At 40.7% G+C, this 25,349-nt stretch overlaps 1 protein-coding gene across 1 annotated transcript; it reads right to left on the reverse strand.

The window, feature by feature from the left end:
• Positions 1-4,490: 4,490 nt before the first annotated feature.
• LOC307237668 (piezo-type mechanosensitive ion channel component 2-like) lies at positions 4,491-25,349 on the reverse strand (the record flags this gene model as incomplete). Its single annotated transcript, XM_080010428.1, has 4 exons — positions 25,064-25,349; positions 18,061-18,156; positions 12,328-12,453; positions 4,491-4,537 (listed from the first exon to the last, which is right to left on the reverse strand). Exons 1-4 carry the CDS (start codon positions 25,125-25,127, stop codon positions 4,491-4,493), a joined length of 333 nt encoding a protein of 110 aa, XP_079866554.1. The 5' UTR covers positions 25,128-25,349.

Here is a 25,349-nt window from a genome sequence, read left to right on the forward strand (position 1 = left end):
ATGTGCTAACAAAGGCTCGCGATCATTTGATATTTAATTAGTTTGCCCAACTCCCAATTAAATCAAGGAATCCTTGCTCACACAGGAAGCTGAGCAGTAGTGGGCAACCGTTGCCATGACGCCTGTCAGAATCACACCGTTTCAAACGGCTCAGTCCGATGCGCTAGTGCAGCCCGAGGATGCATTTTATGACGTGTCATGATTGGACGTGATATTAAAGCAAATAAAAAATTGTCCTTGAAATGGCTTACAGATTTCACAACCATTTAAATCAGTCTTTTACAGACCAGACTGATGTCTATTTCAGTTTTACTGAAACTGCGTCTTGTTTTGTGTTTTTTTTTTGCCCGACAACCGTACTCATTATATTACCTCCATGGCTTTGGGCGCAATTAAACTGTTTACAATAAACAAAACAAGCTGGCGCTTTTTGCGAGGCAGGTTGCGCAGAGAAAAGCAGAGCAATTGCACTTGTAAAAGTGAGTTAGTGCTTTTCAAAAGGCCAGCCACAGCGGAAGCGTCCCGTTTAGGCCATGTGTGAATACAGCCTGTAAAAGTTAAAAAGTTGAAGAGCCATCAGCCCATCAGCACAATGGGAAAGAACATAAGATACAGACAGTTTGGCTCAGATTGGCAAGTCTGCCCGTTTGTAAATGAAAAGCGTCTTTCATTGATTTGGAACTCTGTGAAGCCCTCTCACCAGGATGTAAGAAATGGAAAAGCAACAACATCTCATCACTTCTCCTCCTTTTCCAATTCTTATCACATACACCGGGAAAACTTCTGGGCAGCACTGAAGAGCAAAGATTATGAAGAAACACCATCTGTACATGTTTTGGATCGGGGGTCCCCAAAGAGGTTCCAGGGGGTCCCCAGAGAAATTATTAATTGTTGAACTTCACCAGTATTTTATTTTACAAGGTGTAACTTCACCATTAGAGAATGTACTATTATGACTGTTTGGATCAGTTTCACTGTTATCTCTGTATCTGCAGATATGGAATTTTTGACTACGTCATATCTAATAATAAAAATATTTTCATATTTGGGTCCCAGAGACAAAATCTTATTAAATGATGTCCGCGGCCTAACGGGTATCAAATTGAGGGTCCTTGATATGAAAAAGAAAACTGGTAAAACCTAGCTATCCTTCATTTTAATCCTGCTGCCAAATGTTTCGGAGCTCACTTTCTGTCAAACATTTCACTGTCTTTACTAATGTCTTTATTTCATGACCATACTTCTGAAAGATGATACAGGATATACAAAATCATCACCCAGTCCTAAGTAGGATCCATCTTCTTCTTCACTACTGTGAATGCAGTGCACTAAATATGTTAACCATCACAGCACGAGATATGGTAACTCTCACTAGACAAAATATGTTCGACACCAAGACAAATATTTGGTCTTTGTCAAGGGTGCCATGGGATCAAGAGAGCTTGTTCTCCTTGGATAGATACACGGCAGCTGGGCTTTCTCTTTCAATCTCCATGTGTCTGACTGCACACAGAGGGAGTCGCTCTGGGTTAACTGCGGGTCATTTACTGTACATGCAGCCTCTTCCAAACGGCCTGGAAGTGTGGGAAAACAGCTCACAAATCTGTTAGGACAGTGGTTCACAACTGGTCTCGCCTCATTTTCCATAATCAGTAAGTCACCACCCAAACATAATTAAATTAATCTTAGTTATTTAATTAACTATTTAATTTAATTTTCAATTTAACTTTTTATAAAATTGATTAATTTTTTGAAAAAGTTATTTCTTTTTCAAAGAAATTGAAAAATTTGATTAATTTTTAACCTTGTTTTTCCTAAATTAATTCCAACAGTAACCCATAATGTTTTTGCGCAGTGGAAAGTTTGAGTGTTTTGATTTAATTTGCCCTGGCTTTGACCTAACAACAACTGTATTATGGTTTGACGTGTAGGACGTTTGTGACATGACATCATGACAGCCACACGGCCCGGTTGGAAACTGTGTTTCAAGATAAAAGCGCAGCATCCAAAATTTGGTACACGTCAAAATTTTGTACACTATTGTCTACTAACCTACAGTATTTTGGAAGTTTTTTCATTTGTGTGAATTGTTGATACATAGGTTTATCCTTAATTTTTTGCCAAATCTTTCTTGTTTGTTGTTTATTTTTAGGTTAATTTGTACTGTTCATTGTCAACTTTTAGGTTTATTGTAAATTGCCAAATTTCCTTTGTTTGTTAATTTTTAGGTTTATTATATATTGCCAAATGTTTTCTATTTTTATTATATGACTTCATGATTATCTCTTATTGCTTTGATGTGAGCTTCTGTAACGCCACCATTTCAGTGATGAATGAAGCCTCTATCTATCTACAGTATCTAAAATATATTGATAGATTTTTGAAGAAGTGGATGTATAATTCCGTAGTCCATTAGAAATGGACCGTGAGATAGTCTGGGATCAGGACCTAGCCGTTGAGAACTGTTGTGTTAGAATGCTTGCTGCTAGACCTAAACAGCTTTATCAGTGCGGAGGCAGGTGGTGGTGGTGGGGGAAGGGGGTTAAGGGTAAACTGTTTACAGTTTGGCTTCCGTCACTTACAGTAGACTATCACAACTGGGCTCCTGAGTACTGGAAATAAGCACGTTGCTGAGTTTGAACATTCCCGCACTTAGCAAACCACATCTATTACCATCACAGGGGGGCGGGGAGGGGAGTGATACAGCGCCAGAGGCTTTGAAAAGTCCTCCCATCAGCCGATGGGCCGACGTAATCAGGTTTAGCATTCATCACGTAAACCGCAGAGGGACAAGTAAGGAGCAATTTACACAGCTTCCCAGGTAAATAGCATTAGGTGTTCAGGTAATTTCCAGGCTGAGGACAAATACCTGCTATGTAATATACCTTTCTACTGCACCAAAAACACCCGCTAACATACAGCATCTGCCATCAGTCGGAAAGGAAAAACCCAGGCCCAGTCCCAGGTCAAATGACCCTGCAATAGACACATATTTGAAGTGGCTCCAACTCCGATCGGCTCTGATGTGAACACGACACCTGGGTCGACCCGCTAATTTTGGCCCCTTTACCAGCGCGATGCAACGCACATAGAACTGACGCTGACTGGCACCAGAGAAAAAACTGCATTTCTCCTGGCAATGGGAAAGGTGTCTGTGGTGTGGGGATGGTGTGGTTTGAGCAGCCACACCTGACCTGGATCTAGATTACTGGGGACCCAGGATCAGAGTCGCTGCATACCTATTGCTTGTTGGTTGGTCTAACAAGCAACAGGTCAAAACTCCCATCCCCACACGCACTCAGGAGAGGAGCTAGTGTCATGATACATCTCTATCTGCTCCTGGCTAATTCCAAATAGCCCACTCTCGACAATAAACGTCGCCTGTGTCTCTGTGCCGGAGATTCCTGAATACGCCACTTGGGTGGTGCGTGGTAGGCGAAACAGCCACAGTGTCAATCACCTATTTTTAGCGCGTTTACCTGGGTTTAAAAAACCCGGGAAAAGCAGCTAATTTTGGTGTGAAAACGGTATGAGAGGCTTTGATATATTGGAACCCATCCCCATGCTTGACCTTTGAGGCTACAATTAAAAAAAAATTTGTAGGCCTTATTTAGTACAATTTCAACATTAACAACTTCATATTAATTTACAGGAGCAATAGACAACTTTTTTGCTTTAACTTATCATTATGAGGTTAATGTTGATTGCAGAGTGTAATGGCTATAGAATAATGACACCATCCGAGTTTAGATCGGTTCCCTATAAGCCTCGATATCACTATGAAATTCGGACTGCCACTAGGTACGAACTCCCTGGAAAATGATCGATTTACGGCAGTGCGTGACTGGAAGTGCGTCAACCAATGTGCAACCATTAGCGGAAATGGCGGACGGTGGAGCAATTTACTCCACGTAGATCATAAACCCTTGAATATAAAAATGATTCCTTGAAATTAGCTGAGAAATGTAAACGTTGTTTTTATCCAGAACACCCACAGCTCCCCCGTTTACTTGCATTTGTTTAAAACGCCAGTCTTGCCCATTCCAATATGGTGGCGATGTTGACGTATCACAGCAACAGGCCGAGGCAGTCAATGCGGCGTCTATGTACAGTATATATGTCTATGATGCGGAACCAAAATAAAGTAAATTTAACTAAAATTTTAACCATAAAATTTACCTCTTTATTGAACATGTTTCTTTCTACTCTCTTATTTCCAAAGTGGTGTTGATCCTTTCCAGGGAGCGCTCTGAGGAATCCGGTTGTCTTTGCGACAGCGGCGCAAAAGTTGTCTATTGTCCCCTTTAATATTAATTTAAGTTATATAATTGCATTTTTATCTAATTTAAGCTTAGATAACATTTTCTAAAATAAAAAGTGTTGAAAAGAGAGTGAGAATGTTGAAAGATGTTTCTCGCTCAATGACAACATCACAAGGAAGTTCCCATGGCAGTGTGATTTCAACAGGGTCGCTGTAGTGGTCACTTCTCTTACCTCTCAAAGCCAATCTGCCTGATGGATTTTTCCCACGTGGAACCTGGACAAAAACAGAAGGACACAATCACTAAGAAGATTTGTTCTATATAAAAACATAGATAAAGAGAGATGAAAACACCTCAAAGCTCTTGTCTAAATTATTAAGAGGATTCACTTGAATTATTATCAACCTTGGTCTTAGGTCATTTATCAAACATATCATTTCTAAAATTTGCCTAATTTGCCTTATTACAAAGAGAAATACTTGAAACTAATGCACTTGGTCATAGTTTCAATGTTTAAAAAAAAACATTTGACTCCGCTCCAGTCTTGTTGAAGTGTTCCTGAACGTCAGCGTGTTTCTCAAAGAGACACTTCCAGGTATTCAACTCCCCTGCGGCAGGAATTAGCCAAGACTGATTGGCCTTTGTTCCTGTGCCAAGGAAAGCAGAACATCACTCTCGTGACTCCTGATTCAAAGACAAATCGATGCAGCAGTGTGTTTAGTCGGGTCATTCAGAAACCAATTAGGTGTTGAATTCCTTCACTGCTGGAGGTCGTGTTCAGAAAGGAGAGTGCCGAGGGCTGAAGACAGATCTACAGAAGACGGCTCTGCTGAAGACTAACTGCGCTTGGCCCTAGGGCTGTCCACGATGATGAATGTCTAGTTGACGATAAATTGAGTCAAAAATCAAACAAAAATAAAAATAAATTTATATGATCACAGTCAGCTCAAATAATTGTGACCAGGCAGTGTGTAATAACTGTAAGAGCTCTACTTGGCAGAGAGAGTTCGAAAAAATTTGATCACGCAGCCTTTTTCTTCAGCCAACACTGATGTAAGATGTACGCATTAAAGCAGAACTATGTAACTTTTTTCCATTTGGTTTTCATTTCTGAGAGCAATTGCACTTTTCCAGCACTGTTGTAAAAGCCGGTCCAGTGTCCAAAATAATTAATTTCACTGGACAAATTTGAACCTTATTGTCAGGTTTCAATAGCAGTCTACATTACAAACACAAATATAATGTATATCTACATTAGGTTACAGCGCCCCTTGCTACCAGTGTAGGTACCAGATGCGCTCGGCCTGGCAGATCGGCTCGCACGCGCGAGTCATAGGCTGAAACAAACCCTGTGGAACAATGGAATACTGTTTTTACACCAAAATTTTATTTTATCCGGGTAAACCTGCTAATTTTAGGCAATTGACGCCTTTCCCATTACAAGGAGAAATGGTGTTTTGTTTTTGTTTTTTTTTCTCGGTGTTGTGTCACATTCAACGTCATGAACACGCCGGAAAAGGGGCGTGTCATGGTTCCAGTGTGATTGGGAAGAAAACAGTAGAGGAGACTCAAACAAACAACAACATAAAACTGTAAAACTTGGAAAAAAAGTATTTTGAGCTGTTCAAAAGAATCGGATCGTTTGTGAACGACCCAACACTACAGCATGGACCCTCCATGCTTCCAGTGCACAGCGGTGGGGACCAGAGACACCCCTCCGGTTCGGAGACAGGCTTGGGGCGGTGCTGGAGTGTGGGGGTTCTCCGCTGTGGTCCCCATGAAGTCATCCCAACGCTCAAAACATTTCATGGTTCCCCATGCGCGGAAAATAGTTATTAACTTCTGATTTTGGATTCTAAATCGGGGATGAAATGATCTAATGATACACGGACATTCCTGTCTATTTATGCGCCAACGAGAACTTCAACACGCGTCGCATTGTGTCAGTAAAGGGGCCAATATTAGTGGGTCGACCTGGGTGCCCTGTTTACGTCACAGCCAATTGGAGGTGGAGCCGATAAAAACCTGTGTCTTTTGCAGGGTCACTTGACCCGGGACCGAAAGCCAAGTGTTACCTTTCCCACTGATGACAAATTCCGGATGTTAGGGGGTGTTACCGGATTTTTGGTGCAGTGGGCAAGGGGTAGAAGTGAGGGCCGTCACGTGCCGGGTGGGGTGAGGTGGAATCCCGGCCTTGGGGGTACCGGACGCACCACTTGTCCGCGCCATCGGAGGGGTGTAGCGGCTATGTTTTGTTTAAGCATTATTTACTTATATTTTGACTGGCAAGTTTATAATTTATAGTTGATGTTTTTTTTTTTATAAATTTTTCAAGGTAAAAAAAACGCTAATTACCGGGGCCAAACATCAAGCAAGTGACGTAGTGCCGTAAAGAGTAACGCAGCTTTCCCGAAGTTTCGTACCCTAACACAGAAGTTACATAGTGCAAGAACAGGGTGGGTGAGAATGAAAGAGATGCCATTCTCCATATTACAAGTGTATTAGAGGAAGCTGTTATTTGAAGGTAAAAAAGTTACATAATGTTGCTTTAATATATATTCTCCTTACCCATGTTAAAATCGTTATTTTAATCTAAAATGTTCTCAATAAATAATTATATATATATATATATATATATATATATACATACAGTATATATATATATATATACAGTATACACACACACACACACACACACACACACACACACAAAAGTTTTTTGTTACTTTACTGAAATTATTTTAAAGTATATGTTTTGTGAATACATACAATATATTTTGTAAATATATTAGTTGCCAATTTACATTTCTATTCAAAAAAGATCCAATCAAGATAGACTGTTCCCAGTTATTTGGGGATGGTCTCACTTCTGACGCACCAAATTTCCAACAACCAGTGAGTCACACCAAGGAAACAGCCTCGCTGCTTCTATCGAGTACAATCTAAAGCCTAAATGGAGAGTCCCAAAACATTTGTGTTGAAGTGTTAATCATCTGTGCAAACGGAGGCAATGAGCTGTGGCTCCTGGCGGAGTAAAGTGATCCACAAGAGACGGCTTTGTTGAGTTTTTTTTTGCACCGGTTGAGAGGAAAATGTCAAACATCAGAAAGTAGAAATGAACCGAGGCTCTGACGGTCCAGACCGTGTGACAGCTCAGAGGGAGTGGAGGACTAGCAGCTGGCCATGAACAGGTCTAGACACTCTTTTAGCTCAATCCCCCGATTCACACCAGCTGAGGGAGGTTTTGGTCCTGGTTTTGACTTTATTTATTCATTATGTACAACTTTTATGAATTTCATCTTGTTTTGATTCACCGCTCTTATTAGTATTTTTGTGTTGTTTTATCATACATTTGTCATAGATCATGCAATTGATTATCATCGTTGGGGCGTTTGTTTAATAAGGGTTTTCATTAATTCTATGATTTATTTTAGTTTGGGAGGGGGGTTCAGTCCGCTGCTTTAGTCCACTCTTACTTTTTCAGGAACAATGTTCCACTGTTTACGTGTACTGTGCGCACCACACCATGTGTTCTGTTTCCTGTAGCTTGTGTGTTTTGTGTTGTTAAACACCAATTAAATGCTCTCCGAAAGTGTACCTATTTTATACATTTTCATTCAAGTGGATATAGTGCTAATTACAATGATAGTGACGCATGTTAATTCAGTATTGGTTTCAAACAACGTTGATAGCGGGCTGGCTCTCGGCGGTCTCACAAAAACCTACACCCGTAGATTTTGTGCGACACAAAATTTTACACAGCACCTGTGACGGGAGATGCCAAATTCTTGCTTCTACAGACATCACTACTGTTGTCTTCTATCCCTTTTCTACAGAGGTCCTCACCCTGAATGAAACCAACGGACAGTTATATGTCATCATCGGAAAAAATATAAAGTCAAGCAAGTAAAAACATTGTGAAAATGACTGCAGGCAAAATAGAGCTATTCCAGGAATGCCCGCGTCCAAGCGTGCATTAACACCTAACGTCACACACTTGGAATGTTAGTGCAGCTATCAATACGATGTCAGATATTGTGAAGTGTCAATGTGGAGTCCGACAACGTGGAATAGTGGAAGTAATACTTCAAGTACTATACTTGTCCATTTTTATTTTACCAGCAGGCACCTGAAATACCTGTACTCAAACTTAACATGAACGTATAGAAACAATCCCCGCACTCGGCAGGCTGTTGACCTCAGCGGAACGCCCCACTGTATCACTCGCATCTTCGAGAGGTTACTCAAGCAATGTTTAATTACTCTGTAGATTACTGAGCGAGTCATATCTAAAAGGGAGGTATCTGCAATTAAGTCACATTTGAGGAAGAGCTGGGGGAGAATGTGCAGAATGTGCGAACAGGGAGCGGTCAGAGCACAGCCGTGAGGAGGAATCAATGTTTGGCAACTGGTGACTGTCCCCGAGGAGCAAGCCACAATAAAGTTATTTACCAGGAAGTTTTAGCTTGTTGCAGTGTTTGTAGCCCATCACACATAGCGTGTAAATACATATCATGGTTTGTTTTGACTATGTATATGCATTGGAATCTATGTGGAGGGAAACCAGCACAACCCAATCTGCCTGACAGTAAAGATACTTTCGTAAACTCTGTGCGTTACCCTACTTCATCTGGTGTTGCTGATGCAGTGAAACCCCGCCCATCTGGCGCCCTGCAGAGGTTAGAAAAAAGCTGGGGAGTTGTTTGCAAACGTAATCTGATCCAGAGCTGGTCGGGGGGGGGGCAAGGGAAGACAGATGACTCACAAGACGCGCCTGAGTCTGCCCATCTGGTGACCAGCCACTGACCTGCCGCAGCGGCTGGAGATGTTAGGATGTTAGCAGCTTTTTAAGCATCTCCACGCTCAGGTCCACGCTGAACAGCAATTGACTGAACTAATGGCATATTTGGCTCCGCTGAACAGGGGGCAAGGAGGAAATTACATAAAGTTATCTGTAGGAGGATAAGGGCCTCTGCGTGAAGGAGGACATCTTGTCTATACGCTGCTGCCAAAAGGAAAAGGGTGTCAAGGGGCGAATTATCAGATAGGGAAACCTGAACTCAGGCATTTATTCTGAGAGCCCGGCCGGCGTATCAAGGGGGACAATGAAAAATGTTAGACTTCCTGTTCCATACACAGTGCTCAAAGATTAAAAAAAAAAAAAAAAAAGAATCTCCAAATAGAAAGAAGTCACGGGAAGTGTAGAGGTTCCAACCTTGTGTTTGCACATCTTTAAACTCTGTGACTCCTTTGTGGAGTCAAAGGGTCACAGATAATATACTCTGCCCTCTTTGTTGCAATGCAGCAAAACACTCAGAATATTTGTATAATTCACAGTATCTTTGTTTGGAAAATAATGGATAAATGCAAGTGTTCCTTATTATACCGAAAATACTAGGGGAATTGATTCTCTCTCTTCTCAATATGATAATTGAAATAACCGGTGTCTGATGAAGTCTTCCTTCACCATTAGACTCATTCAAGTTTTAAATGACCACATGATGCACGTGGTGGTTATCTGGAAAACAATTCAAGATAGCAAACAGGGATTTTACAATCATACAGTAGTTTCCACTGTAATATAACTACAAATTGTTGTCAAAGGTTTAATAAAGATAAGTAGAAATTTTCCCAGTAAAACTAAGTATTAAAAAAGTGATTATGACGCTAATAATGTTCTTGAAGAAACAAACATGAGATTTCCTTGAGAGTATATTTACGCTACGTACTCTCAGATAAATATAGGGTTTTGCCGTAGGTGATAAGGTCCATTCTGCATTTCCAGTAAAGCTGGCTGTTCATCTACTGTAAACTGGAAAAAAAGTTTGTTTAACTTCCATCCGAATTCAACATTTATCATGGGAAGTTCAGAACACAACGTCAGGGTTTGTTCCGTCTAGAACCATTAACATTTTAACTTTGATGAGTAGCCCAAGGTCAACTATTTACACCGTCCAAACACTCAGGGGCTAATTCAGAAAAGGATTGCCTGGCTTTTGCGGCCGCTTAACCGCCGCAAATAATCGAAAAAACAAGCGTCTAATTCACAAAGCACCCAAATGGTGAAATGCACCGCTAACTGCCACGCAAAAAGCGTCTTGGTGCGCTGGTGCTTTTTGCGTTTATTTAAATTAGGTATTATGCATACATTCGTTGCAAAATTGGCTCATTTCTATGCAAATGAGCCTTGTTGAAAAAAGGTCCAATTTACAAACACCGATGCTAATAGCCACATGAGTTAAAGTAAAAATTATTGCTGTCTGCAGAGAGCTGGTGGGAGCTGGTGGTAATTGCGGAGCAAAATAAAGACACCGTGGTGCCTTCCTCGACGCACACAGGGGGGCCCAAGGTGAGGCCCCAGGGGGGGACCGAAGTCCCCCCCGACACACACACACACACACACACACACACACACACACACACACACACACACACACACACACACACACACACACACACACACACACACACACACACACATCCATAGAGACAAGTTACGTGCGCAAATGGACCCCGTTTCCCCGGGTATTGCGCGTAACAGGTCTCTACCCCCCCCCCCCCCCCTTCCTTACAGTTTTGTATTTCATTAAACACTTTAAATAAAAAAAACTACTGTCCCACAATGGTTGTAAGTTTTATATTCATTTAACGCTAATAATTCACAATGGAGACTCTCTTACGCACTCACTGTACGCTGTGCATGCCTGTTTCCCGTTTCTACAAATAAAACAAATAAATAACAGTGTGTTTTTATTATTTCAGATTTTACTCCTTTTCCTAACAAAATACATATATGTAAGGGGTTAATAGTCCTGTTGGTGCCCCTGACAAAGGCACTGGCAGAAAGAGCTGGTCCCCAGGCGCTGCACTGCGGCTGCCTATTGCTTCTAGGTATACGATGGGACAAACTTAAGTTTCTGGATTATTCTCAGACAGCATATACTGTATGAGCTCATTCTGTACGAGTGTGCATGTCTTGTCTCCGCTTTGGGTTTCGGGTGAAACACAATTGCGTGACAGATCTTCGATGTGCAAGGTCATGGTTTGAGCACTAAAAAACGATCTGTGTGATAAATTGGACAGCCGTGTGCCTGTGTAAAATGTCTCTCCTGAACAAAGGTGAGCGGGTGCCAAAAAGGTGGAGGTCCTGTGCTGTTGGGATTTTATTGTGAAACCAGTGAGCCGAATTGCTCTGGTAGAAAAAAAAAAAACGTGTTAAAAAAAAAAAAAAAAAGTGCAGTAAGAGCGAGACCTCAGGTCAACCTTAAACGCCCATGGAGCTCCATGGGTGGAGCGCGACACAACCTGGGAAGGGAATTTGATTCCTATTGCCTATAATACAAATGTGCTCACAGAATTTTATGGACCTTTGGAGACATATGTTCATTAAGCGGACACTTCATGAATGAAAACCTGTATGCTGAGACATGCATGAACAATAATGTAAAGAAAACCTGTGACTCAACTTAAGTCAAGAGAAAAAGGAACAAACTTCTCACTAGACGTGCATGAAAAATTATGTAAAGAAAACCTCTGACGCAATATAAGTCAAGAGAAAAAGAACAAACTTCTCACTAGTAAAAATTTAACCAACACTACTTTGTCTAATGGGTGTCTGGGTTGTGATTTTGCAGATTATTTTTCCATAAAGAATATATTAAGGCTTAAATAGAGGTACTGTTTACATGAGGGTGTATTTGCCTTGATAGACAGGTCAAGTTGGGGCGGTAGGGTTCAACCTTGGCACCATACTGCCAAGATGGGGGGAGAGGTTATCCAAACTTGAGGCTTTAAATTGTCTCTTCAGACGGGTGACGTCGCAGGCGCTACGTCCTTTTTATGTACAGGCTATGGTTTGTGCCAGACTGCCCACCTATATCTCAAGAAATGAAAGTTCTCTTTTCATGTGAGATGGCCAACGGGAACATTGATTCCCGAAGACATCACAAGGTTCTCCGCTACCATCTTGATTCCATTGACCACAGGCCCCCCACTATTGTAGTTTGGGTCCGACCAGTGTGGTGCGGGGACCTCTACGCTGTATGTAACAAGTCTGTCCACTCACAGTTGAATCCAGCGTCGATGGAGTTGGTGGCCAGCAGGCTGTTGACAGTGATCTGATAGATGATGTGAAGTAGCAGGAAGGTCATACTGGTGAAGCACAGTGACTGAAGCAGACGCCCTGTGTGGCCTGGAGGAGAAAGCGGAGGTTGGGTGAAGCAGGGGGTTGTTTACAGAACAACAACAACAACAACAACAACATCAACTCAAAACCTACTAGATTCTAGACTAGATCTCTGCAGGAGAAACACGGTTCCATCAAATGTGTATTTTAGAACACTTGTCAATTTGAGCTGAGACCTCAAAAGAGATCGAGATTCCTTTCAGTATTTTTCTTTCCGTTTTAAGGAACTTCGTCCAGTGGAGACACAGGGGAGAACGTTTCAGTGGAGGCTGTGTCCATGTCAAGAGAAAGTTTGTAATAATTGGCTTCTCTCCGTCCATCCTTCAGAAAATGTCTGACTGCTGGGTCAACCTGGACTATTAGTGTATTATAACCCAGAGACCCACCCGCTGCAGGCTGAGACACAAAGTGCTGAGAAGTGAAAAGCATTTTAGAAGGAATCTCAGAATTAAATAATTATTATACTGACTGTTGTCCTCGGCTAAATCTGTAAATATGAACCAAAATATATGAATACATTTTTTGCAAATAAATTTCCTTCAAAATGGGAAAACCAGAGACAGAGATTTCTTACTTTAACAGGGGTTTAATAGTGATTCTTGCTCACAGATACAGTATATTAACTTGACTACCATGTACCATATGAATAACCTGTCGTCAAAGTTGGTAAAGTGAGCGGTGCGGTGAGACTGGTGTTGGCAAAAACAGTCAGATTCCTGTTGTTGATGTGTGAAGGCATTCACCTTTTCGAGGTGGCTAAACCTGGTCTCACTGGGGATCTCACTGTAGCCAAACCTTACTCACACACTCACACCCTGACCTCAATGCTAGAACCAACAAATCTCCAAAAAAGCAGGGAGTTAAATTGGAATTGTCATATTTTTCTGTATGGGCCTTTGAGAAGGGATCAAACTAACTGATAAATTTGAGGAATGCTATGAAATTCCCATTGTCAGAACATTTGTCATTGTGCAAACATTTTGCTATACTGCGGTCAAGCTGTAGTTACATTTTTTATGCGCAACTATAAGTGCAACTACGGTACCATCTACTGTATATTACTCGTGATAGTTAGTAGTAGTAGTAGTACTAGTAGCAGTAGATAAAAGTGCTGTCATGGGTCTTACTTTCTCCAATACATTGGCTCAAGACAGACTGAAGAGTAACTGTGCAGCTGCTCAACACATGGCATTTTATAGTGCACCTACAGGTATTTGGGATAATTTCAGGAGTTGTCATGGCGATAATTCTTTCCGGTGGTATTTCTTCAGACCTCCTCCAATCATAGAGATCGACATTCTCATCCTTGGTGGACAGAGGGCTGCTGGTGACACTTCTGTTTTAATAGGAACCAACCATCAATGGTTATACCTTTAACTGTTAGTGCTTTTACAAAAAAATTACATTGCCATATGCATCAGCATGGCTCAGTCCAGTTGGATCTTTAATTGTTCTTTAAGGAACATCATCTCAATTCCTTCTCTTCTACCTCGTAAAATTTAAAGCATTCTTGTGGGAAACACTTAACAGTTTTACTATGGTATGGCTCCATATCCAAGTACGGCCGAAAGTGCTACTGCTGAGCAACAGACTATCTTGGGCTAAGCTTATCGAATGCCTCCCAACAACAGCTAAGCCGAGGGTTCTTAAACATTGAAGTGAAAACAATTTGTGCTAATTTCCCATTGCAATTCCCATGACGGTCACAAGGGAAGAAATGCTTTTTAATACAAAATATGAGGACTGTTAGCGAGCTTCTGGCTCCAAACTGAGCCTTGGTCTCGAGTTGGACCCTACGACTGCTTTGGCTATGTCCTGCACTTTCCTTTCTGCAACAGGAACAGATTTTATGTGACTGACATCTATCTTGGTTGCCTGACACTTATACTGTCTCGGCCTCATTATGTAGTCTCAAACTAACATCCCCGGAGTCTTTTTAAAACGCAGCACAAATACAAGGCATTGTTCAATTTGAGTCTAACAGCAAATGCTCTTTCCTCCACTAATAAGAGAAATGTAACTGTTCAACAACATCATGGGCTTGCCAATAAATTGTTTTCTAAAGAGACAAATGAAATGGTTTGACTATTTCTGCATTGTGTTAGTCTGGATGGAATATACAACTTTAGAAAGTGCAGACCTCAGAGGAAGCAATATGTAAAGTATATATGTATCTTTTTCTTAAAACGAAATACTAGAAGACATTTATGTATATATATATATATATATATATATATATATATAAATACACACACACACACACACACACACACACACACACACACAGATCAGCCTTAACATTAAAACCACTGACAGGTGAAGTGAATAACATTGTTCATTTCCTTCCAATGGCACCTGTCAAGGGGTGGGATATATTAGGCAGCAAGTGAACAGTCAGTTCTTGAAGTTGATGTGTTGGAAGCAGGAAAAATAGGCAAGCGTTAGGATCTGAGCCACTTTGACAAGGACCAAATTGTGATGTCTAGATGACTGGGTCAGATCATCTCCAAAACAACAGGTCTTGTGGGGTGTTCCTGGTATGCAGTGGTTAGTACCTACCAAAAATGGTCCAAGGAAGGACAACCAGTGAACCGGCAACAGGGTCATGGGTGCCAAACGCTCATTGATACGTGTTTACGTTATTTACGTCTCCATCTGATCTGATTCCACAGAAAAGCTACTGTAGCACAAATGGCTAAAAGTGTTAATGCTGCTGTGATAGAAATGTGTCAGAACACACAGTGCATCACAGCTTGCTGTGTATGGGGCTGTGAAGCCGCAGACCGGTTAGTGTCCATGCTGGTCCATGTCTGCTGCCGAAAGCACCTACAATCAATGGAAGAAGGAGGCCTGGTCTGATGAATCACGTTTTCTTCTACATCATGTGGATGGCTGGGGTTAAGTTCCGATACGATGGAGCATCTGTGGGATGTGCTGGGACAACAAGCCTGATCCACGGGGGCCCCACCTCCCAACTTCCAGGACTTAAAGGATCTGCTGCTAACGTCTTGGTGCCAGATACCACAGGACACCTTCAGAGGTCTTGTGGAGTCCGTGCCTCCATGGGTCAGAGCTGTTTTGGTGGCACGAGGGTAAGCTACACAATATTAGGCAGGTTGTTTTAATGTTGTAGCTGATCGGTATATATATATATATATATATATATATATATATATATATATATATATATAAACAGCTTATATCTGTTCATCTAAAGTAAAATCCATCTTTTAAGCACCTGCAAAATTTCAAACAATCAACACAAAAAAATATGAAAGTCAAAGGATGAAAGATTTATATGACTGAAAACTGTATCGCTCCCTGAGGACTCCCTGAGGAGATGGGAACATCGGTGCCATTCAAGTCTCATACCAATGGGTACACTAAATATCTATTACCCATAAAAGAGAAACAGTTAACATGTTTTCTGCAAATTTAATGAAAGCAAAACACCAACTTATGAACTCCTCTGACGATATAAATGAGTAAATCACAAACAACAACTGGTTGCATAAGTAATTTTCTCTCTTAGATTTGGGCTAGGAATAGGGTTGGACTGATGTATACTGTATTTTTCATATTATTGTATCAATGTTTTTAAAAAAAGAAATTACACCCCATCAACTAGTTAAAGGTAATGACAATTTAGCAGCCCTATGACTAAAAGATATATTTTTTCTATTCTATTATATTATATATATATTATATTACAATATATATTTCTTAAATACATATTGGCATAAGATGTTTTTGTGCAATTTTTTAATGAATGTTTAACCTTTCTTTGTATGCTACATATGATGACACATGTCCATCTAATGTAGATGTGTGCATGTAAATAACCTCTTGAATCTTAAATCTTGAATCTTGAATTGAAGCTTTGAATAATTAATGCCAGTCAATTTAGGGAAAATACAAAATTTGCAATTATTCCAGGTTATGATTACTTTTCCTTCATGTTTATGAATATTAACAGGTAGTTAATTAAAGCATAGCTACTAGTAATTAGCCAGTACCAGATAGGGCTGGGCAATATATCAAAGTAATATCAATATCATTTTAGACTAGATATCTTCTGGGATTTTGGTATCATACAGCAATGTAATTTTCTGAACTTCGAAGACTGCTCTAGATGTTCTAATCAACGGTTCTAACTTCTTAGTCATAATGATTGCGCCAACATTTATTTTGTGTTAATATCTCATGCAAGCACCAATAGTCATCCCAAAGAAAGTTTATCGAAATTGTCGATATTGTCTTTGTCAATATTTGATTTGGTCATTATCGCCCAGTAGTTGTACCAGACCACATTTCTAACTGTGCTGGCTGTTATAAGCTGCAATGCTCCACTTTGGGAAAAAACAGGTGAGAAAGACAGAGGGAGCATGTCCTGGCGAGCTTCCCACTCGTGAAAAGATCACATACCTGCTGACGGCTGCAGAAAATCAACGTGTGTTCACACCTCTGATGTATTCATTTTGTTCTCACCACAACACAGATGTGGAGTGAAGTGTCACTTTGTACGAAGCTTGTGAAAACATTCATCCATATTTAAGTTGTTAGTATAGATACTTGTTTGTTGGAGGTGCTTGTTTTTTTCTGTGTCAGATTCATAGGTGAAGTTTTAAATAATTAGGATGTAAATAGCAATGTGGGAAAATTTCCAAATGAGGCGCAAATTTCCCTACTTATTGAAACATATATATCACCATCAAAAACATGTCAACAACAACAACAACTATCAGACAGAAGAAAATATGCAAATCCACTTTCTTGAAGACACATCCCTTTAGCTATTGATGAAAGCCTAAGTGGTCCTCTCCTCACATCTCCTCTTTTCTACACTCAACTTCCTGATTGTTATTTCAGCTGGAGACAGGCAGAGAAAGCACACGGACTGGATGTTGTTCCTTCCACCAATATGGCCTTATGTATTATTGAACGCAGCATGTGGGCGGGCTCCTACAGAAACCCATAACATGAGTGGGCTGGGGTGGTGTTTTTTGCGGCGAGCAAAATGCACAGCGGTACAGGGCGGCTCTCTCAGGCTCTTTATGACCGCAAAGCACCACAGACACAACCACACTGACCAGTGACCACTCATAAAAGTCACTACCGCCACTTTAAATTACCCACAGATACCATGATTTAGTTGAACACTATAATTATTATTATTATTATTATTATTATTATTATTATCATCATCACTACTAATAATAATAATGAGAATAATGGGGTTTGGGGATGTGGTCCATAAATAGCTGTAGATGCACTGGCTTTCTGGTATCTTCTTCTCCGAAGGTTTATTTTTTCACATCACCTGAGAAACCTTATCTAGTAGGCAGAGATAATAGGGTCTCAAACTTAAATAATGTTTTTTTTCTTAATCTTTTCATGTGGGTCTTCTTATAACTAAACAAGTAAAAAAAAATGCTCATCAAATTCTGAACCAGAACAAAAAATAAAAGCCTCATCGTAAAAAAAAAAAAAGTGTTTATCTGAGGGATGTCTTTATTACAGGGGACAAAAACAAAACATGAAAATGGTACAATAAATATGGCAGAAAAGCAATTCAACATTAAAATGTAGTTAAGACAGATCTAGCCATGTTACCTTGCATGGTTGTGCTTGTGGGCTCTGCAAACAGTGGGATGAGCAGGAGGTAGATGAGGTAGACGAAGGACAGGCCATTGTACCTGAACAGACAGGCTGCAGGAGAAAGAACACACATTTAACAACCACGCAATAAGTCTTACGATTTTTGAACTGCATCTATGTTTTGAAGTTCTTATTGTATTGGTGTGAATTTGCTCACTGCTCCTAGATATGTCAAATACTAGGATGGGTAGATGCAGAGAACTAATTTCCCCCAGAGGGATAAATAAAGTATACAAAATAAAATGAATACATTTGAAGCAATGTGCAACATTCGTCATGATTAATCATCAAATATTCAAGTGAAATATTTGTATAACATTGCTTCAAAAAATGTTTGTGTCCATTAGGGATTTTCAGACTATAATCAAATCTTAACACAACTTAGTGAGACATTTTCATTGCGATAAAGCGGCTCGCAACTTTTAACAGTTGCAAATCAGAATCACAATAATTCAGCAAAACAAATCAAACTAGTGAATTTAACATCTGTGAATTTGAAGCTTTGTGTGGGAGGAGTAGAAATAAGAAATAAGTCGGGGGGGGGTAGTATTCGACGTCCGCCTCCCTTGAATTTACCTCACTTAAACCCCATTTATATCCTTAGGTTAGCGATCGGTTCACCGAGTCAAAAACCAGACAGCGACTCTGCCACCAGATTAATACGAATGACCACAGTAGCCTCTTGACAAATGCACAGTAGTCCTCGGGCGTTAACTCACAGAGAAACAATTAACTGACTGAGGTTTATCATGTTAATAGCTGATAAAAATCGCCAGCGTGTCTTCAGGCAGCAGCCCGCTCTCCTACTGTCAGCACTGCGTAACGCCTCACAAATCCCAATGTTTCTTGTGGGGAGATAAGCGTCGCCTGGACTGTGAGCTGTACCATCCGTTGTCCAGTTTTTTTGTTTTTTTTCTCTGTATTGCCCCTCAAGTTCTAAAGGCTTGGACACATAGGGACAGGTTCGTGGACACAGATTAGGCCTAAATCACACTTTTAATCTTGATTTACTAAAATGGCCTTTCTCAGTATTTTTTTAACTAGTCTCAGACTTTCCCTAGTCTTGGTTTTAAAAAAAATCTAATCACCTGAAAGAAGATTACAGCTAATGTAGGTCTAAGTGAATTTTAACATTAAACCTGACCAAAGAGCTCAGGTTTAGAAGAACCAAATAGAGAACATGGATTATCTGGCCTATTTCAATGATGATGAAGACAGAAAGGTGGTTATAGACAGGAGCAACCTGACAGTAGCTGACTAGTCCTTCATTATCTTGGTCTAGGACTTCCTAGTCCAGAACTAATTCATCTTACATGAAGCAACGTCTCTGAAAGGCAATTTTAAATTCTGGATTAATTCAAATTGGATTATCTTAGTTCTGATTAAGATGAAACCCTGTCTGCGAAACCGCCTCATAATGTATTAACATAGTTTTCTAAATAGGAGAGTTACGTCAGGCTCCAAAACTTCAAAACAAACGAAAGAAAGTAGTGTATGAGTGTGCTGTGTCTGCCGAGACCAAAGATTGTAATCTGAATCATCCCCGGGCAATAATAAAGTGATATTGTATTTCATCTTAACCTTTAAGTGAGATTTGATAACTATCATTCCGGACACTAGTGTAGCATCATCTACCAAACTTGAGTAATGCATTTAAAAATACCTCATCCTCGCATTTCCTCAATATTCTTAATCATATGATTTAAGTGTTGTTTTAATAAAGGTAAGGCTGATATTGATATTGAGCATTTTGGTGTGTAATACATGCAAACAGATAGTCCATACCATCACATTTAAACTGTTATTTAAACTGTTTCTTATGATATTTGCTCGTAGTATTCCTTCTCGTTCCACACACACACACACACACACACACGCGCACACACACACACACACACTCATCCCGAAACCCCATCACCACAAACGCTCACTCATGTTGGGAAGTCTTTAAAACAGACTATGTTTAAAGCTTAAGTGTTTTCTGCAAGCCATTAATAAGCAAATGCCATTAATTGATATATTGATTTGCAACCACTAGGAGGTGGGTCCTCATTATGAAGTGTATAGCGAGACGGATCATCCGCCCCTACGACGGAAGGCACCAGTTAAACTGTTCCGCTCTCCAGTGTGATAAATCACCCAAAGAAGGAAAGATCTGGACATCGGGATATATAGCGGCATTCGTTGTGCATTTGAAGCCTTCAGATGAAAAATAAACTGAGCATTTGATTTTAATACATGGAATTAAAGTCAATACAACCAATTTGTGGGATGTTCTGTACATTAACTTTCTCTATAATACTATTTGTTTGAAAAGCAACAGCAGCACAAATGAATGGGGCTCACCTGATTTTTCACCTGAAAGATGAATTACACATGATGCCATGCTGTTAATGAGCATTGAGCCAGTATGCTGAAACATGTGATAAGTCCAACTCCTTCTCTCTGAATATTTTTGGGTCAGGAGGTAGATGGGAAGGGTAGGGGGGGGGGGGGGGTGGAGATTCCACAGTAACTTCATAGAAATGCGGACACAGCTTGACCTCACAAAATTTCTCTTGCGGTTATATCAACAAGCGCTTTACTGCGCGAGCCGCAAGCTAAGTTACCGTCCCAATCTGCCTCGGCCCCCGCTAGTCAAAAAATTACACATAACTGAAGAAAATGGCCCTCTTATTTATCTTTGTACAGTCAATAGACCTATTCATTGACATTTGACTCCCCCACCATCCTACCCCTCTTTTCCCTCACTGGAGCACGAACCCTAAACCGACCTCTCAGGAGGGTTTTTTTTTTCCCCCCCTCACATCAGACAGACCAAAGAAACGGTCGGACAAAAGCTATAAAATCAGTGACCTGAGGCCTTTCACCTCGATGAAGAGGTTGTTTTTTTTTTTAATGTCGGCAGAACCGACGACCCAATGAGACAAAACGTGGACTTATAAACACACTATCATAATTTTTTTTTTCCCTTGGCAAAGTTTCAAAAAATCTCCTGCTAGGTGAGATGTTTTTATAAGATGGGGGGGTGGGGGGAGGTGACGGGGATGAAGGATTTTGGTGCAGTTTTACTGTGCAATTTCAATATATGTATTTTTTTCACAAGTTTAATTGATTTATTTATTGTTTATTTTTAACTTTTTATTTGCATATCAACAAATAACGGGTCTGCAGCGTGCCGTACAAAGTCTCCCATGTGTCTCCTTCATAACTCATCTGCTAGTTTCAAAAGCCAAAGAGAGTCATTTTTGTGCATCTCTGTGCGCTGGTTTATTGCTGCTCCTGCTGCTAGCATGCAGACACTGGACCGCAGCCTGCCTGACCAGCTCCGCTGTGTGTGACTCACCATCTGAGGATTTTATTTTTTTCACAGAAGGAATGAAAATAAACCGTCCTTATTTTTCAGACATCAGATTACTTATATTCATATCCACAGCTAAATCAAGCCTTTGTTTCTCTCTCTCTCTCTCTCGCTCTCTCTGAAAGCTATTACACAGAGCCAGAGCACACCACAAAGTACACTGGATTTAGATGGCGGTATTGAAAATAAGTGTCCAACTGATTTACAGTCCAAAAACATGATGTCATGATAAGGAGATAAGGAGTTCTCGGGCTCCGGGTCGAACCAGGAACGGAGCGATACCGTAGGTTTCGGGTTCAAACTCCTCCAAACAAAATAATGAAGACCTCTGGAATCCCATCCACAGCACCACATCATGCACCGTGTTCGGTTGTTGTCAGGGCATGAAAACCATCTCAACCACAAGTCAAACGAGCCGGTGGTTTAATTATTGGGCTCACATGAACATTTTTGCAGCTACGTATATTCTTCCTCAAATTGTGAAGCAATTGACTGGTTACCTGCATGCATTTTCAATGATACAAATAATTGTTTGGCATGACAAAGCTGAGCGATTTGGAGATTTCAAATCTGTCTCTTAAATGATTATAGATTTCATTACATTAGATTAAATTAGATTATATTAGATTTAGATTAGGCAACATTACTGTAGCTATTTGAGAACCGCGAGCTTAGTGATTCCAAAGCAGATTGGGAGATGTTCCATCGAGCTAAGAATCATCATGTATTTTTAGTGTTTAGTACAACATGTCTGCCAGTAAAACCCTTTAACCCATCAGTCTGCCCGCTGTTGCCCCAACACTGACCCGGTGACCTGCCTGCTTTCTGCCTGGTTTAGATGAGACATTTAGGAAGAGAGGAGGATGTTCAAAACTAAATGCATACCCAGGACTGTGGGAATAAATTCATAAACAACAGCAGCATGTATGATGTAGCTGTGTGTGTGTGTGTGTGTGTGTGTGTGTGTGTGCGTACGTGGACTGTGTACACAAGGGCCCAACAGGCCTGTGCTTTTCAATAGAGGTGCTGTCAGATGATCAACAGGAAGCCGAGACGATGTAACGTTACCAGACGACTCTTTCAGTGCAACGCTTTTACCAAAGGGAAAAGCAGCAACACTAGAAACTACTGCTGCGCTGGTCACGTCCAACAAAGGCAGAAGAGACGTTTGGAGGCAAATAACACGTATACTCCTCCATGTTGATTTAGCGGTGAGGGAGAACAGAGGAAAGAGCAAGAAATGTGTTACAAGCCTACGAGAGAAACGCTATTCTGTGTAAACTCTCCTCAAAAATAGTCATGAAAGCAAAGCCATAAGTAAAGATGTTATGCATATTTATGATCATTAGTCTTCAAAATAATAATAAAGCAGGAATTTTGAAACTACGTCCCTTTGTAATTTGACCAAGTTTAGCAAAATTGAAATGAGCTTGCAATGGGAAATACATTTCCTCGTCCAGTGTTTTAAAGACCGATCTTCTTGGAGATAATAAATTAGGAGAGACTCGAGTAGGAATGGGATCATCTGCTCAACGGGCAAAACTTTACGACTTGTATTATGTTAAAGGTACAATATGTCATTTCTGCCACTAGGGGTCTCTTAATCAAAACAATAACAAACGACGGAGTTTGATATGTCGTGAAGTGGCGTGGGGTCATGGGATTTGTTGTCTTCACCCGCACATTTGTGCTTTACGGGGACAGCTTTGCCGACAGAACGCACAGCAAACGGCAATAAATAATCGTGCTCCATCAAACAATAGTTGGTCGAGTAATAGTGGAGAAATACAAACAATAGTACGATACAGGCAATATATCGATATAATATCAATTTCTAGATATGAGACTAGACATCATGTGTGATTTTGGTTATCGTTATATCGCAAGCTGTTCTAATCAACGCCCTTACTAAGGATTATTTCTCAAATATTTATCGTGTGGCAATATCTCACAAAAACCCCAGCAGTCATCCCCCAAATATCGTCAAATTATCGATGTAGAGGGATTTGTAAAAAAAAAAAAATCATATTTAATTTGGCCAATATCGCACAGCACTATGGTATTACTACGAGCACAACGTGAGGTCGCACTATTCGCAGGTAAATACATAAATGAAGTTATATTTACATTTGTGTGACACATTTATGATTTGCGGTTTGCACTGCGGTGAAACATCACGGATGTTGACAAAACACATATGGAGAGACCTCCCAGCACTGTATGGAACGTCCCAACTCCTTTCTCCGCTCTCCCCCATAACATCCCTGCGCCTTCTTCCTTCACCTCCTCCTCCTCATCATCCTGTCACTCACTGTGTGCAGTGCCAGTGAATGGAGAGTGCTCATTTGCACTTTGACAAAACATAAAATATTAAAAGGTATGTTTACGATAACGGGAAAGCAATTCTTCTCCATCTCACAACCGCATTATTAATTCATACTGTTAAACGACTTTCCACGAATTAATGGAGCCAATGCATGGTTTCACAATTGCTTTTTGGAAATAAAGGAGGCGTCAGACCGTCAAGTGATGCATTATGGTCATGCAGAGTGGGGCCTATCTATAGAGAGCACCCTGGGTGCTGTTGCTGTTTCGACCACACAAGTCACCCCCAAATTACACCACCAGAGATACCACCGCAAAACCTCACCACTGATTATATGTTAATCCTTTTCAATTGTGGCCTACCGCATAACTGCGTCCTTAGGAGCGGTGCCACAGTTCAGCTGTGAACCCGACTTTACAGACTTACCATTCAAAGTACGGCAGCAAAACGATGCCTAAAATGAAACTTGACAGATCAGTGTGGCAATGATCACCTGGATCCACTTGAAAGTCGTGTCAAACATTTTACGTCTCGCCGAAAGTATCCGTGTGAGGTTGTACATTACAACCGCAGAGCAAATGTGGTCTTGGTGACACAGTCGCACCAGCCACATTGAGCCTAAATTAAACTGGTTTGTTAAAAAGGAAGTTGGATAAACAGCAACTCAGAGAGGATTCTCTGTGGGCTTCATTAGGGGGAACTCACCGGTGCAGATGGAGCTTCAGACTATGTTGTACTAATAACACCAAAAGAAAACTAATAGAAAGGTATAACATTATTACCATATCATTACATTGATATACGTTTTCGGTTCGGAACGTCCGTGAGGTCAAAGCAGCAGGAAGGAGCAACACAAAGACGCAGATTACATCCCATAAAAAAAACAAAAACAAACGTATGAACTTGGGAGACACCAAACTGTTTAAATACAGGGTTCACGAAACAAAACTGAAGTGACTGTAAGTGAAAGACAAAATGATAAATATAGAAAGCACTGAGCAAAGAATAAAAGATAAATACCATTAAGAAACTAAGAAAATTCGAAATAAAACTGAACTCTAGGACGTTTATAAACAGCATCAATACCACATAATAAAATAATACACAATTAAATAATACAAGCAAATACCAATTCCAAATGAATTTGAGGGGTCAATGGGTTATAAATGATGAAACATTCTTGAACGACGAAATTATAAACGATAACATTGCTAACATTAAACATGTCAATATTGTCAATGGCGGCTCAGCCGGGTCAATATCAAACTTACCGGAGGCCAGACACACTGGAAGCAGTAACCTGAAGACCAGCCCGCACACCACCTCAGACGCCATGGCTGTGGATAACCTGCGCTACAGTCCCGGTCGGAAAATACGACTTTATTTTCTCTAGAGCTCCGCCGGCATGTGTCGGTCCCGGTGAGCGTCAAACAGGTGCTGCCCTCCGTCCATCGCTCCGCCGGTTCTCCCCGCCGGTCGCACCAGCACGCCCGGCCACTTCGCGTTCGGGAACGACCCTGAAACTTTCCCCTGCGCCGGGTGTGCGGATGCTGCGCC

Source organism: Zeus faber, assembly GCF_960531495.2.
Source record: "Zeus faber genome assembly, chromosome: 12".
NCBI classification, from domain to species: domain Eukaryota; kingdom Metazoa; phylum Chordata; class Actinopteri; order Zeiformes; family Zeidae; genus Zeus; species Zeus faber.